General features: G+C 43.2%; 1 protein-coding gene across 6 annotated transcripts in view; it reads right to left on the bottom strand.

Annotated features, from left to right (window-relative positions):
* The window catches only part of AKAP7 (A-kinase anchoring protein 7), an 80,407-nt gene extending 78,432 nt beyond the window's left edge, over nt 1–1,975 (bottom strand). For all 6 annotated transcript variants that reach the window (XM_080999711.1, XM_080999710.1, XM_080999713.1 and 3 more), the window contains exon 1: nt 1,677–1,975. In XM_080999711.1, the coding sequence (XP_080855837.1) occupies nt 1,677–1,947 (271 nt within the window). In that variant the 5' untranslated portion in view covers nt 1,948–1,975. The remainder of the gene's footprint in view (nt 1–1,676) is intronic.
* Nucleotides 1,976–13,628: the final 11,653 nt, after the last annotated feature.

Here is a 13,628-nt window from a genome sequence, read left to right as displayed (position 1 = left end):
TCATCATTAATTAGGTGAACATTTAAAAGAGAATTTGGAATGGTAAACAAAACCCAGTAGCCTGCAGTGTCATTTGTTCTTTCTTCTATGCTAATTGTGCATAACAAATTGATTTTTATACTCCTCTTTCCCCCAGCTGTTATGTCAAAGAACACTGAACCATACACAGTATACTACAAGGGCAGGGTGTTAATGCTCCTTGTGGCATTTCCACTTACCCTATCCGTCCCTTCACTGCCATTTGATACTCCTATCTCAATTCCCACTCCTGGGAGAAGCTTATAGTTTTCAGAGCATAGTCAGCCACATTGCCAAAACTAAACAAGTCTGGGTCTGGAAGTCCTATACAAGCCACTTTGAGTTCTGGAGGGTGAGGTGTGGCAGAATAATAAGTAATAAATCCCTACTAGCCCATCTAATGTAGCTGTGTCACATCCAAATTCTGCACTGCACCTAGCAGATCACGGATACCAAACAAGCATTTGCTACTAGTAGCACTCATTTCTATTCCCAGAATACACACAGCTTAATCACTGCAAGGTTAAACATCATCAGTAAAACTATCTAGCTAGCTAGCTATAGGGACACGAGTGGCGCTGTGGTCTAAACCACAGAGCCTAGGGCTTGCCGATCAGAAGGTTGGTGGTTCAAATCCCCACGGCGGGGTGAGCTCCCATTGCTCGGTCCCTGCTCCTGCCAACCTAGCAGTTCGAAAGCACATCAAAGTGCAAGTAGATGAATAGGTACCGCTCCGGCGGGAAGGTAAATGGCGTTTCCGTGTGCTGCTCTGGTTCACTAGAAGCAGCTTAGTCATGCTGGCCACATGACCCGGAAAGCTGTCTGTGGACAAACGCCGGCTCCCTTGGCCAGTAAAGCGAGATGAGCGCCGCAACCTGAGTCGTCTACGACTGGACCTAACGGTCAGGGGTCCCTTTACCTTTTATCTATAGCAAGGTTGCACAATGGGCCCTTCTCCTCCTGAATGAGAATACCTTGTTTATCCCCAGCAATAATTCTAATCTACAGTTCTGACGGTGACTCTAAAGATCTGAGGCTATTGTGGCTGAGAAAACAAGACGTGTACGCCAAATGGTTTGTGCTTAAGGGAAAAACTTCAGGCGTACCTTTGTACACGTGTCTGTGCTGAGGGCTAGAATGTGTGTCGGAAGCTACCCCAAGCGCAGGAAATATTTCAAAGCAGCTTTGTGTCGGAAGGGGGACAGCAACACCAAAAAAACAGAGCCTTTCCCATTATTAGGGGAGCCTTCATTATACACGTCAGGCAAAAACGTTCCATTTTAGCCAGGCCTTTGGTTGCTTGATTGATATCCTATGCCCTTTTTAAAAGTGGTTCTTTTTTGAAGGGGGGCGAGAGTTGTTATTGGGTTGTTGTTTTCATTTTGATTATATATATTGTGGTTTTACATTTTGATTTTGTTCTGTGAACCGCCCTGAAACCTCCAAGTATAGGGCGGTATATAAATTCAAATAATAATAATAATGGGCAGTCCCAAATTCAACCCCTGGCATCCCCAGGTGGGGTTGGGAAAGCCTCCTGCCTGAAATCCTGGAGTGCTGCTGCCAGCCAGGGTAGGCAACACTGAGCAATGGTCTCGGCTCGGTATAAGGCAGGCCCCGTGCCTCTTTCTCCTCCTCCTCCTCCTGCTGCTGCTCACCGGTCTGCTGCAAGAGCTGGCTGCTTGTCGAGAGAGGCTGCCCGTTCTCTCCGGCTTCGCCCGGGGCCTCCGCCTCCAGCCCATGGGATCCCGCCCTGCGGGGGGGCGAACGCTCTCGAGCTGCCATGGCGACCCAGGCACCACGCGGCCCCCGCCTCTCCGCAGGAGGCGCCCGCGGGCCGAGGGGGCTCCGAGGACTAAGCGGCGCGGCTGCGCCTGCGACAAGGCGGGCGGAACGGAGAGTCCGCAGCCAGAGGGTCCGCGGTACCATAGCCCGGCTGGCACCTCTGCCTTAGCGGGGAGCGGGCAACTACGGGAAGGCGGAGGGGTCAAGAGCGAAGTTCTGCGGGACGCTCGGAACGCAGGGAGGGAGGGAGAGACGCCCCTCTGCCGTAGCGGGAAACTACGAATCCCAGCATGCAATGCGCCCGCAGAGATTGTGATTAGGCCGGGCGCGGAGTTGTATCCGAATGCTTTCGTTGCGTTTAGTCAGAGTTGCCTCCGTTGTCGCCAAGGGCCACCTGTTTTGTGTCCCCCTTTCCTTCACCAGGATCTTTGTAAGAGTATTCTGATGTCTGGGAACAAAGCATTTCAGGCAAGACGTATGAGTAATGTTACTCATATGTTTTGGGGAAGGCAGGACAAAGCTATACTCTGGCATTTATCAGAGAAATGCACTGAATTTTGCTCTCACTGAAAGGGGGTTGAAGTAAAAAATTCTTTCCTGTAGCACCTTAAAGACCAACTAAGTTAGTTCTTGGTATAAGCTTTCGTGTGCATGCACACTTCTTCAGATACACTGAAACAGAAGTTACCAGATCCTTCTATATATTGAGAAGGTGGGGAGGGGTATTACTTAGAAGGGTGGTGGGAATCGGAGATTGGCAGATAGCTGAGGTGAGCCTGTTGACGACTCTTAACGACTGTAATAGGTCTTACAGGAAAAGGCAAGGGGTGAGAAGGTGAGAAATGGCTTAGTCATGTATAATGAGATAAGAATCCGATGTCTCTGTTCAGACCAGGTTTCTCTATTGTTTTAAGTTTGGTAATGAGTTGTAATTCAGCAGCTTCTCTTTCCAGTCTATTTCTGAAATTCCTTTGTAGTAAAACAGCTACTTTGAGATCTTGTATAGAATGTCCTGGGAGATTGAAGTGTTCTCCTACTGGTTTCTCTGTTTTGTGATTCTTGATGTCAGATTTATGTCCGTTTATTCTTTGGCGTAAGGTTTGGCCTGTTTGTCCAATATAGAGAGCTGAAGGACACTGTTGGCATTTGATGGCATACACAATGTTAGACGATGAGCAATTAAATAGTCCCGAGATGGTATGTGTGATGTTGTTGGGGCCAGTAATGGTGTTGTCCGGGTGTATGTGGCAGCAAAGTTGGCATCTGGGTTTATTGCAGGCTCTGGTGCCAGTGTCCGTGTTAAGTCTGGTTGTAGTATTATTGTGGGTTAGGAGTTGTTTAAGATTGGGTGGCTGTCTGTAGGCAATGAAAGGTCTTCCTCCCAGAGCTTGAGAAAGAGAACTGTCATTGTCCAGGAGAGGTTGTAGATCTCTGATGATGCGTTGAACTGTTTTAACTTGGGAGCTGTATGTGATGGCTAGTGGAGTTCTGTTATTTTCTTTTTTGGGTCTGTCTTGCAGCAAGTTCTCTCTGGGTATCAGTCTGGCTCTGTTGATCTGTTGTCTAACTTCATCTGCTGGGTATTTTAGTTCTGAGAAGGTTTGCTGTAGATCTCTTAGGTGAGAGTCTCTGTCTGTAGAATTGGAACAGATGCGGCTGTAACGTAGTGCCTGGCTATATACAATGGACTGTTTGGTGTGTTTGGGATGGTAGCTAGAGGCATGTAGATATGTTTGTCGGTCAGTTGGTTTACGGTATAAGGTGGTGTCTATGCGTCCATCCTGTATTTTTATAGTAGTGTCCAAAAAATGTATTTCTTGCATAGATTGATTCATTGTAAGGTTGATTGTGGGGTGAAAATCATTGAATTTCTGGTGAAAGGTGTACCCTGGACACCTTTCACCAGAAATTCAATGATTTTCACCCCACAATCAACCTTACAATGAATCAATCTATGCAAGAAATACATTTTTTGGACACTACTATAAAAATACAGGATGGACGCATAGACACCACCTTATACCGTAAACCAACTGACCGACAAACATATCTACATGCCTCTAGCTACCATCCCAAACACACCAAACAGTCCATTGTATATAGCCAGGCACTACGTTACAGCCGCATCTGTTCCAATTCTACAGACAGAGACTCTCACCTAAGAGATCTACAGCAAACCTTCTCAGAACTAAAATACCCAGCAGATGAAGTTAGACAACAGATCAACAGAGCCAGACTGATACCCAGAGAGAACTTGCTGCAAGACAGACCCAAAAAAGAAAATAACAGAACTCCACTAGCCATCACATACAGCTCCCAAGTTAAAACAGTTCAACGCATCATCAGAGATCTACAACCTCTCCTGGACAATGACAGTTCTCTTTCTCAAGCTCTGGGAGGAAGACCTTTCATTGCCTACAGACAGCCACCCAATCTTAAACAACTCCTAACCCACAATAATACTACAACCAGACTTAACACGGACACTGGCACCAGAGCCTGCAATAAACCCAGATGCCAACTTTGCTGCCACATACACCCGGACAACACCATTACTGGCCCCAACAACATCACACATACCATCTCGGGACTATTTAATTGCTCATCGTCTAACATTGTGTATGCCATCAAATGCCAACAGTGTCCTTCAGCTCTCTATATTGGACAAACAGGCCAAACCTTACGCCAAAGAATAAACGGACATAAATCTGACATCAAGAATCACAAAACAGAGAAACCAGTAGGAGAACACTTCAATCTCCCAGGACATTCTATACAAGATCTCAAAGTAGCTGTTTTACTACAAAGGAATTTCAGAAATAGACTGGAAAGAGAAGCTGCTGAATTACAACTCATTACCAAACTTAAAACAATAGAGAAACCTGGTCTGAACAGAGACATCGGATTCTTATCTCATTATACATGACTAAGCCATTTCTCACCTTCTCACCCCTTGCCTTTTCCTGTAAGACCTATTACAGTCGTTAAGAGTCGTCAACAGGCTCACCTCAGCTATCTGCCAATCTCCGATTCCCACCACCCTTCTAAGTAATACCCCTCCCCACCTTCTCAATATATAGAAGGATCTGGTAACTTCTGTTTCAGTGTATCTGAAGAAGTGTGCATGCACACGAAAGCTTATACCAAGAACTAACTTAGTTGGTCTTTAAGGTGCTACAGGAAAGAATTTTTTACTTCGACTATGGCAGACCAACACGGCTACCCATCTGTAACTGAAAGGGGGTTGTAAGCCAGGCCATCTGAGCAGGACGTCACTAGATGATCTGGAAGGGATTTCCCAGTGGAAGAACTTGGCACCGCAAAGGCACTCTCAGCTTTGTAATTTCTATCATCATCATTCAGAATTATAGGCCATTTCATGGCATAGAGCTATTGAAGCAGTGTGCAGGGTAAAAACAGAATGAAACATAGGGGAGGAAACCCTCTAAGTATAATAAATCAATTCAACAAACTAAAATAAAACATCCCTATAAACTAAAAAAAAAAAGCCACAAAATGTTTCATCAAATATAAGATGAAACTTCCATAAATGACTGGGTCAGGAAAAGCCTTCCTAAGAAAAAGTGCCTTCAGAAGGTTTGTAAACTTCATCCATACCCTCCAGCATTTCTCTGATAAAAATAGGGACGTCCCATCCCTTAGTGATAATTTTACTAATTATACCCACACATCTTACTGGGTTGTCCCAGTAGGCTTCCAATGTATATAAAACATAATTAAACAATAAACATTTTAAAAAGTGCCCTATACTGGATTGCCTTCAGACGGCTAAGGGGTCAGATAACTCCATACCCTCCAACATTTCTCCAATGAAAATAGGGACATCCTAAGGAAAAGGGGGACATTCCGGGATCATATCAGAAACCGGGACAGCTTTTCTAAATCAAGGACATCCCTGGAAAATAGGGACACTTGGAGGGTCTGCTTTATCATGCTAGGCAAATGTCTGGTTTAGGCTAGTACAGTCATACCTCTGGTTGAAGTTGCTTCAGGTTGAGGGCTTTCGGGTTGCACTCCGCGGTGACCTGGAAATAACGGAACACATTACTTCCGGGTTTCGCTGCTTGTGCATGCGCAGACAGTCAAAATGACGTCACGCGCATGCACGGAAGTGGCGAATCGCTACCCGCAGGCGTGCAGACGCAGGTTGCATTCGCTTCAGGATGTGAACGGGGCTCCGGAACGGATCCCGTTCATATCTAGAGGTCCCACTGTAACTGAATCCAGAGAACTGGAGCTGCAACACTAAAAGTCTATTTTCTAATATAGGCTAAGTGCTCCCCCTGGGCCTATGGTATTCTCAGCAGTTCTACATCTGAGGGCTGCGGTTGCTGAGCAGGCATCTAATGGGCAAGGCGGTCCCAAGTTCCTTAGGGCTGTAAATGCTAAATGCAGGGCGTTGGAAATGCGCCCAGCAGCACATTGGAAGCCACTGCATTTTCTTCAGGAAAGGTGTTACATGGTGTCAGTGGGGCACCCAAGCCAACAATCTAGCATTCTGCACCAGCTGCAGCTTCTGGATTAAGCCCAAGGGAAGCCCCTTGTAGGGTTTGTTGTTTGTTGCCATAATTAGGGGATGAGTAAGTCTTGGTGATGAGAGCAGACCTGAGCCCTCCGGACTGTGTAGGAAAATAGACTGGCCACATCTACCCCGCTTGATTCATACGACATCACAGTTACAAAGAATTATAATAGCATTGGTCTCTTGACAAAATAGTTAAGGAACATGTATTACTTTTAATATGTGGTTTCTTGTTAAATAATATTTACTACATAATGTTAGGATATCCAACTTGAAACAGCAGTTGTGGGGGGAATAATTTTGCCATCATACTACTAACAAAACTAAAACTAGCCCATAGCTAAATCAGAAGAGAAGGAGTTAATAAGACATTGGAAGGAAGACAAATAAAACCTCATATGGAACCAATTACAGTTTCTATAAAAGATGTTCCCTCTAGAGGAAGAAAGTTAGCTAATGGAAGAGATATCTTTCTGGAAATGCAGCAGCTCAGATCTCAAGCAGCTAGTCATGAACTGGAATAGCTTTTAAACCTTTTTAATTTTTTTACATGCCAAAAAGAAGGAATTGCCAGTTAGACAGGGTTAGCAGGTTCTTAAAGAAAGATAAGTTTTGGACAGAGCTATGTTAAATACCTGTTTCTACCACTGTTTTCAATTTTTGAACTAAGGGGGAAATGAACTGGTTAGATATGGGGTTGGGAATCTTTTTTGCTTTCTCTCCCGCACACAACACAGGCTAACTTTGACAGGTGGGTGAGAGCCCTCCTGTCAATCACCCAATGTCAGGTGATTGATAGGTGAGCACTCTCATCCACCTGCTAAAGTTGACTTGTGGGAAGAAGGGAGGGATCTGCCTTATTTATTTAAAATATTTATAATATTGCTTTTCATCACTATAGATACCAAGGCAGGGTACAAAACACAAAATAAAATAATAAAAACCATTCCAATCATAATCATAAACAACCATACTAAAAACAAACCATCCAGGAAACAAATAAGCAAAAAAAATAGAGCAGTTCAAACAATAATCAGCTTGTTCTTGTTTAGTCGTTTAGTCGTGTCCGACTCTTTGTGACCCCATGGACCAGAGCACGCCAGGCACTCCTGTCTTCCACTGCCTCCCACAGTTTGGTCAAACTCGTGTTAGTAGCTTCGAGAACACTGTCCAACCATCTCGTCCTCTGTCATCCTCTTCTCCTTGTACCCCCAATCTTTATCAAAATCAGGGAGTCTTCTATTCTCATGAGGTGGCCGAAGTATTGGAGCCTCAGCTTCAGGATCTGTCCTTCCAGTGAGCACTCAGGGCTGATTTCCTTCAGAATGGAGAGGTTGGATCTTCTTGCAGTACATGGGACTCTCAAGAGTCTCCTCCAGCACCATAATTCAAAAGCATCAGTTCTTTGGCAATCAGCCTTCTTTATGGTCCAGCTCTCACTTCCATACACCATTACTGGGGAAAATGCCTAAACAAATAAGTATTAACTTGGTGCTGAAATTATAACTACATTGGTGTTATTTGTACCCATAAGGCCGGGATATGCAATGGATGGGGCTTTAGTATGGATAAAACTTCTGTTATTCAAAATACAGGAATGGGTTTGTGATAGACAGCATAGTGATCTGCCTGCTTTGTGCAGAGGTAACAAATCACTTCTAGGTTTTACTAAAGAGGAGTCACTAATGATGTTGGGAAACGTAGATGTGAGGGGAGTTGCACTGCTTGGATTTAAATGGAAACATAAGTATAGTGATCATAACGGAAACCTGGTAGAGTGAAGAAACCAATGGGATATTGTTATCTCTGGACACAAACTGTAGGAAGGGCAGAAAGGGATATGTTGGCATAGAGTCTGGAAGAGCTGCAGCCCAAGATAGGAAAAGAGGTGGTAAAGGAACACCTAGCTACTTTAAATGAATTCAAATCTCCTGGGCTTGATGAACTGAACCCAAGCGTACTAAAGGAGCTTGTGAATGTAATCCCAGAGTTTCTGTCTATAATCTTTGAGAATTCTTGGAGAACAGGTGAGGTGTCTGTGGACTGGAGGTGGGCAAATGTTGTCCCCATCTTCAAAAAGGAGGAAAGAGAAAACCCAGGTAACTACTGACCAGCCAGCTTGATGTTGATACCAGGAAAGGTCCTAGAACATATAATTAAACAGTTGGTCTGTGAGCACTTAGAAAAGGATGCTGTGGTTACTAAGACCCAGTATGGGTTTCTCAAAAAAAGTCATGTCAGATTAAGCATGTTTCCTTTTTTCGTAAGAGTTACAAGCTTGATGGATCAGGGGAATGCTATGGACTTAAGTGTATCTTGATCTGTGTAAGACTTTTGACAAAGTCCCCATGATATTCTTGTGGAGAAGCTGTTCGACAGTGGAACAGACTCCCACAAAATGTGGGGGACTCTCCTTCCTTGGAGGTTTTTAAGTAGAGTTTGGATGGCCATCTGTCTTGTATAATTTAGTTGAGATTCCTGAATCGGCAGGGAGTTGGAGTAGATGGACTAGATGACCCTTGGGGTCCCTTCCAACACTATATTTCTATGATTCTATTATTCTATGAGTCAAACAGCCAGGGACTTCAAGTTTTCATGACCTGCTGTTGCTGATCACAAAGGGACTTGTATTAAAGCAACAGGCATACTTTACATGACAGCACAGGGAAAGCGCTTGAGAGAAAAAACACTAAGACCTGCATGAAACTAAACAAGTGGTTTAGAAAAATGAGCCTGCTTGTCTGAAAGGTCTGTCAATGATACAAAAAATATATAACTTCTGTTAAGTATAAGATAAGAATATGTGCGTGTTTATGCACAATATACAGATCATTTTACAAAATAATTTGCCCTTTTGGAAATTTCTGACAGGAATAAACCTTACAAAATTTTCAGAGGAAAATATAAGATACTACATTATTCTTCATTACAGGACAAAATCCTACCCCAAGTACACTTTTCTCTGCAGAATTTACACACAAACAGACCTTCAAGCTAATTCTTGTGGTAAATTATCACCTGCAGAGTAATAAACGGTGCTACCAAATTTCAGTCAATTACTATTTAAATGGTAAGCGGTGAAACGAACAAGCATCTGGGGCATAAAATATCCAAAAGCAAACTATTGATTTTTGCCACAGAGGTGCTTTTAGGTCCTAGCCAAAGTGTTGTAGTAGAAGAAATGTCCCGTGGGGGTTTTCAAGTAAAAATTGATCCAGGAAAGCAGATGGTGCCCTTCTTGTGGCACCATACACAGATTTGTTCTGGGACAAATTGAAATTTGGCTTTACAGAAAAGTAAAACATCACAGAAATGATGCGTAAGTTTTATATAAGGGTGAAGGTACTCATCTGAGTTTTATATAAAAATCTATACACCACACATGCACACTTCCTTTCCCTTTCTACAATCTGTCTGCATGTTTACCCAAGACACCCTACTGTTGCGGGCAAATTTCACATCCTATAAGACATGGGGACAATGGTTCTATTGTCTTATTTTTCAGGGCGAGGAATCTTATCTTTGTTTGGATATGAGGAGTGGTGATGCATTTAACTCTGCCGCTGCAACATGTGACTTTTCAGATATGTAATCACACCGGAGCTTGAGAATTTCTGTTTGTTCAGTGCAATTGATCATTTACACAGGGCTCCGTGTGCTTAAGATGCAAGACACAAAGTGCACTGCCAGGCTAGGCCTTCCTAACTTTCAAGAAGAATGTCAGCAGAGCATGTTAAATTTTATTACACCTCCAGGCTCAATGCACATAACTTCTTATACTTTCTAAATTCAATGTTCTGACACTCTTCCAGGGTGCCACATTGCCTTGCTGTATGAAGCCAGCGCAGAGCAGGAAACCGCTGAAATGGGATGTCTGGTGCTGCATTTTTGTCTCTTCGCCTTGCCAAAGAAAACGGATCTCTAAGTAAAAGGATGCAAGTTTGAGAGGGACGTTATCGGAAGCTGTTCACCAAAGCAGGATGTCATGGAACGCCTTGCTGGGGCTCGAAACTCTCATGCATGTTGAGAGGCAGTGGCATGGAAGAAGAAAAAAACCTTCCTCTGCCAGCAGCATATAAAAATCAGTGGGTTTTTAAAGCCAGAGTGGTGAAAAGTCATTTTGAGGGAAGTGATCCAAAGTCTTGAGTATGTTGAAACTCATCTTCTGGCTGCAATGATATGTTGGGAAAACATGTCAAACAAGTAGTTAAAAGCAATATTAGCAATAAACAAACAACATTGCGTCCATTTCCTTTCCAAAGAAAAGACCAGTTTTTGAATTTTTGTGCAGGCTTGAGCACATCCACCCCCTTCATGAAACAAAGCCAGCAACCCAAGTTTAATTGACTTCACTAGGATTTTGATGCAAGTGAGGAATGCAGAATTGGATCCAAATTTTATGCTGTTCCAGATGGAAGAAATGCATATTTACAGACTAGTAAAACCATTGTTTCGAGACTGAAGTGCTAGATTCAAACCCTAATTTCAAAACCAGCTGCCATAACTACTTCTTCTTCTTCTTCTTCTTCTTCTTCTTCTTCTTCTTCTTTGCAGAAAACTCTGCTTTTGGCCTTTCCTCTGTTCTTTTTGCCTTTGCATTTTTATCATCCTTTGTCTGACTTTGTTTTCTTCCTTCTTATCCCCTTTTCTCTTTCCATCCTCCTATCCAAAAGACTGAACTGTGGAGCAGACATTCTACTTGCATCATTCCTGCTGTGTTATTTACACAGCCTGCACACTGCCGGTAACTGAAAACTTATTATCCAAGGATGGATTTCTATATAGCCAAGAGAGCACCATTTTTACACAAGAGGGAGTTATGAGCTGGTTTGAGGGATCCCCAAGTTTTGCATGTGTGCATGTATTCATGGAGGATACGGCTATTACTCAGAATGGCTATGTACTATCTTGAGTGTCAGAGATAATAGAGTATAGCTGAATACCAGTTGCTGAGGAAAGCAAGTGTGGAGAGTAATGTTGCATTCATGCCCTGCTTATTAGTTTCCAACAGGCATCTGGTTTGTCACTGCAAGAAGAACAGTGATGGATGAGATGATCCAACTAGACTTGTTTTATGTTCTTAAAAATAAAACAACCCCGAGGGAAGAGTGAGTACAGGATGCCAATTGGTTGTTGAGCTTTTGTTTTGTTTGTTTGTTTGTTTGTTTGTTTGTTTGTTTGGTTGTTTTAAGGAAAATCAGGGAGCAGGTAATGGAATGGAGTATCCTGCAAGATGGCATGGATGACTTGCTGGAACCAGGAACAATAGCATTTTACAACTGTACATTTTGTTTCAGGTCCCAGCTGTTTCCCCTAGTTCTCATATCATTCATCAGTGATTTTTTTAAAAAAGGTTCTGCAGTACATGCTGTATGAATTTGTTCTTCCAGGTGCATAATAAATGCTTGAATGAGAGCCTCTTCATATGTGACATTTGTTAGTTTATGGGGAATTTTTTTTTGCTCTGTACAGTCTGTACACACTAAATAGTGTAAAAACAGTTTTTGCCTCTCAGTCCCCTATATGTAATGTGGACACCTGCCTTGTGTGTAGATCACACAACTGCCTCAATGACTGAGAGCAACTCTTTGTGTAAGTACTATAAGCAGCTTGTCCAGTACTAGTGCTGCTACAGCTCAATATCCAGGTTGCACGCATTAAATCGAGAGAGACACTAATTGCGTTTGATATTCTGGATTTGGTCTTGCAGGGGTTAGCATGTTGGAAACTGTGAGACTTGAAATATCTTGCTTAGTCAAGACCCCATTAGCTGGCTTTAGGAAGGCCATTATCCCCCTGCCAACTGCACCTATAAAATGAGACTACAGGAATGCATTGTGACGACAAATAAGGTAAAGCATATAAACTACTGTGCACGTGGCAGGCGCTATACACCTGGTGGCAATTCAAGAGATGTTCTAAACAGAAAATGGCTTTTGACAGAGCAAGAATGGAAGAGGACTGAGCAACAGTGGAAAGGCACATGGAGCAGATACTGTCCTTTAGTTGCTCCTGGATAATGTGAGTTTCACACTACAGTAGTTACAGTAACCTAGCGCATATATTGATGGCATGGTAGGTGAACATCTCATCCACCCTAACCACTTTGGCAGAAGTTATAGTCTCCCCTGAAGCCAAAACAAAATGTTTTTATTTATTACCTGGCCCTTCCCAAGGGCTCATGATGGGCAATGATACGTGAAATCATGAATCATCTGTTATGATTAAACCATCGGCTAACCTTCCTCCTGAGGTCCTGTTCGTTTATTATGTGCCTGGCCTTAGCATCTTGATCCTTCAGTGGTGGATGCATGGCTGAGTCTTTGTATGGCCTGCACATTGAGAAGGTTTGCAGTGGCACAGAATTTCAGATTTTGCTCTGACAACTAGATCACTACTAGTATGGACAGGGCCAGCTGAGCCCTTGAAAGTACTAGTGCCTTGCTGCCTGGGAATGTCATGATTCAAGAGATTTAGGACTACTCTAGGAAATCCTTGAACCCAGCTAACTCCTGCCCTAGAAGCTTGGAACAGGTTCTCATTTAGATATCTGCACCTGTTGTAACCTTTGGGCTTAATGCCCACGGGAAACCTAGTCAGAAAGAACAAGGAACATGTTGTTGTTCTCTGCTGCCCAAGAATTCTGAAACTGGCGCTGACTGTGTCTAACTGTGCATGAATTCCCAATGTTTTAGTGCCCACTTGTTTTTCAACATTTTATTATTTCTATAAAGCTACTTTCCCAGAGGAACGGCCAAAGAAAGGCCTCTTTCTTGACAGAAGGTAAACAAGGCCTGCAAAATCATTTTGCAGTCTTGCTCCAAATAATCTTTGCACACCTGGTACAATGAAGGCTAGCATCCAGATGCTACTATATGACAGAAGAATTACCCATTCATGGGCTGAGTTGTGTTTGTGCAGATTGTCATAATGGTCAGATGTTGTAGCTGCCTTAACCACCTGCTACATCAGGAGACTGAAAGGTATATGAATGTTCCTTGACTTTGGCAAGTATCTCAAGAGCCAGAGCCATGAATAAATTGGGCAAAACAGGACAGAATCGGATTCTGACATCCTTTTTATTACTTGGACCAGTAAAGTCCTGTCTGGTTGATGATAATGATCTGAGCAGTATAGACTGGCCATCAGCACTGTTGCTTCAGTGTTCAGGAAAAAGGCCCTGTATAGTACAGGAATACAGGATAGGCGTTGGGAAGTGGGCTATAAAGACATGATGTAATTGTATAAATAGTAGGCACAGGGCTGTATGGAGTGCTAGGAT

The sequence above is a fragment of the Podarcis pityusensis genome, assembly GCF_964106645.2.
Source record: "Podarcis pityusensis genome assembly, chromosome: 3".
Lineage (NCBI taxonomy): Eukaryota > Metazoa > Chordata > Lepidosauria > Squamata > Lacertidae > Podarcis > Podarcis pityusensis.
This window is presented reverse-complemented; position numbering and strand designations above follow the sequence as displayed.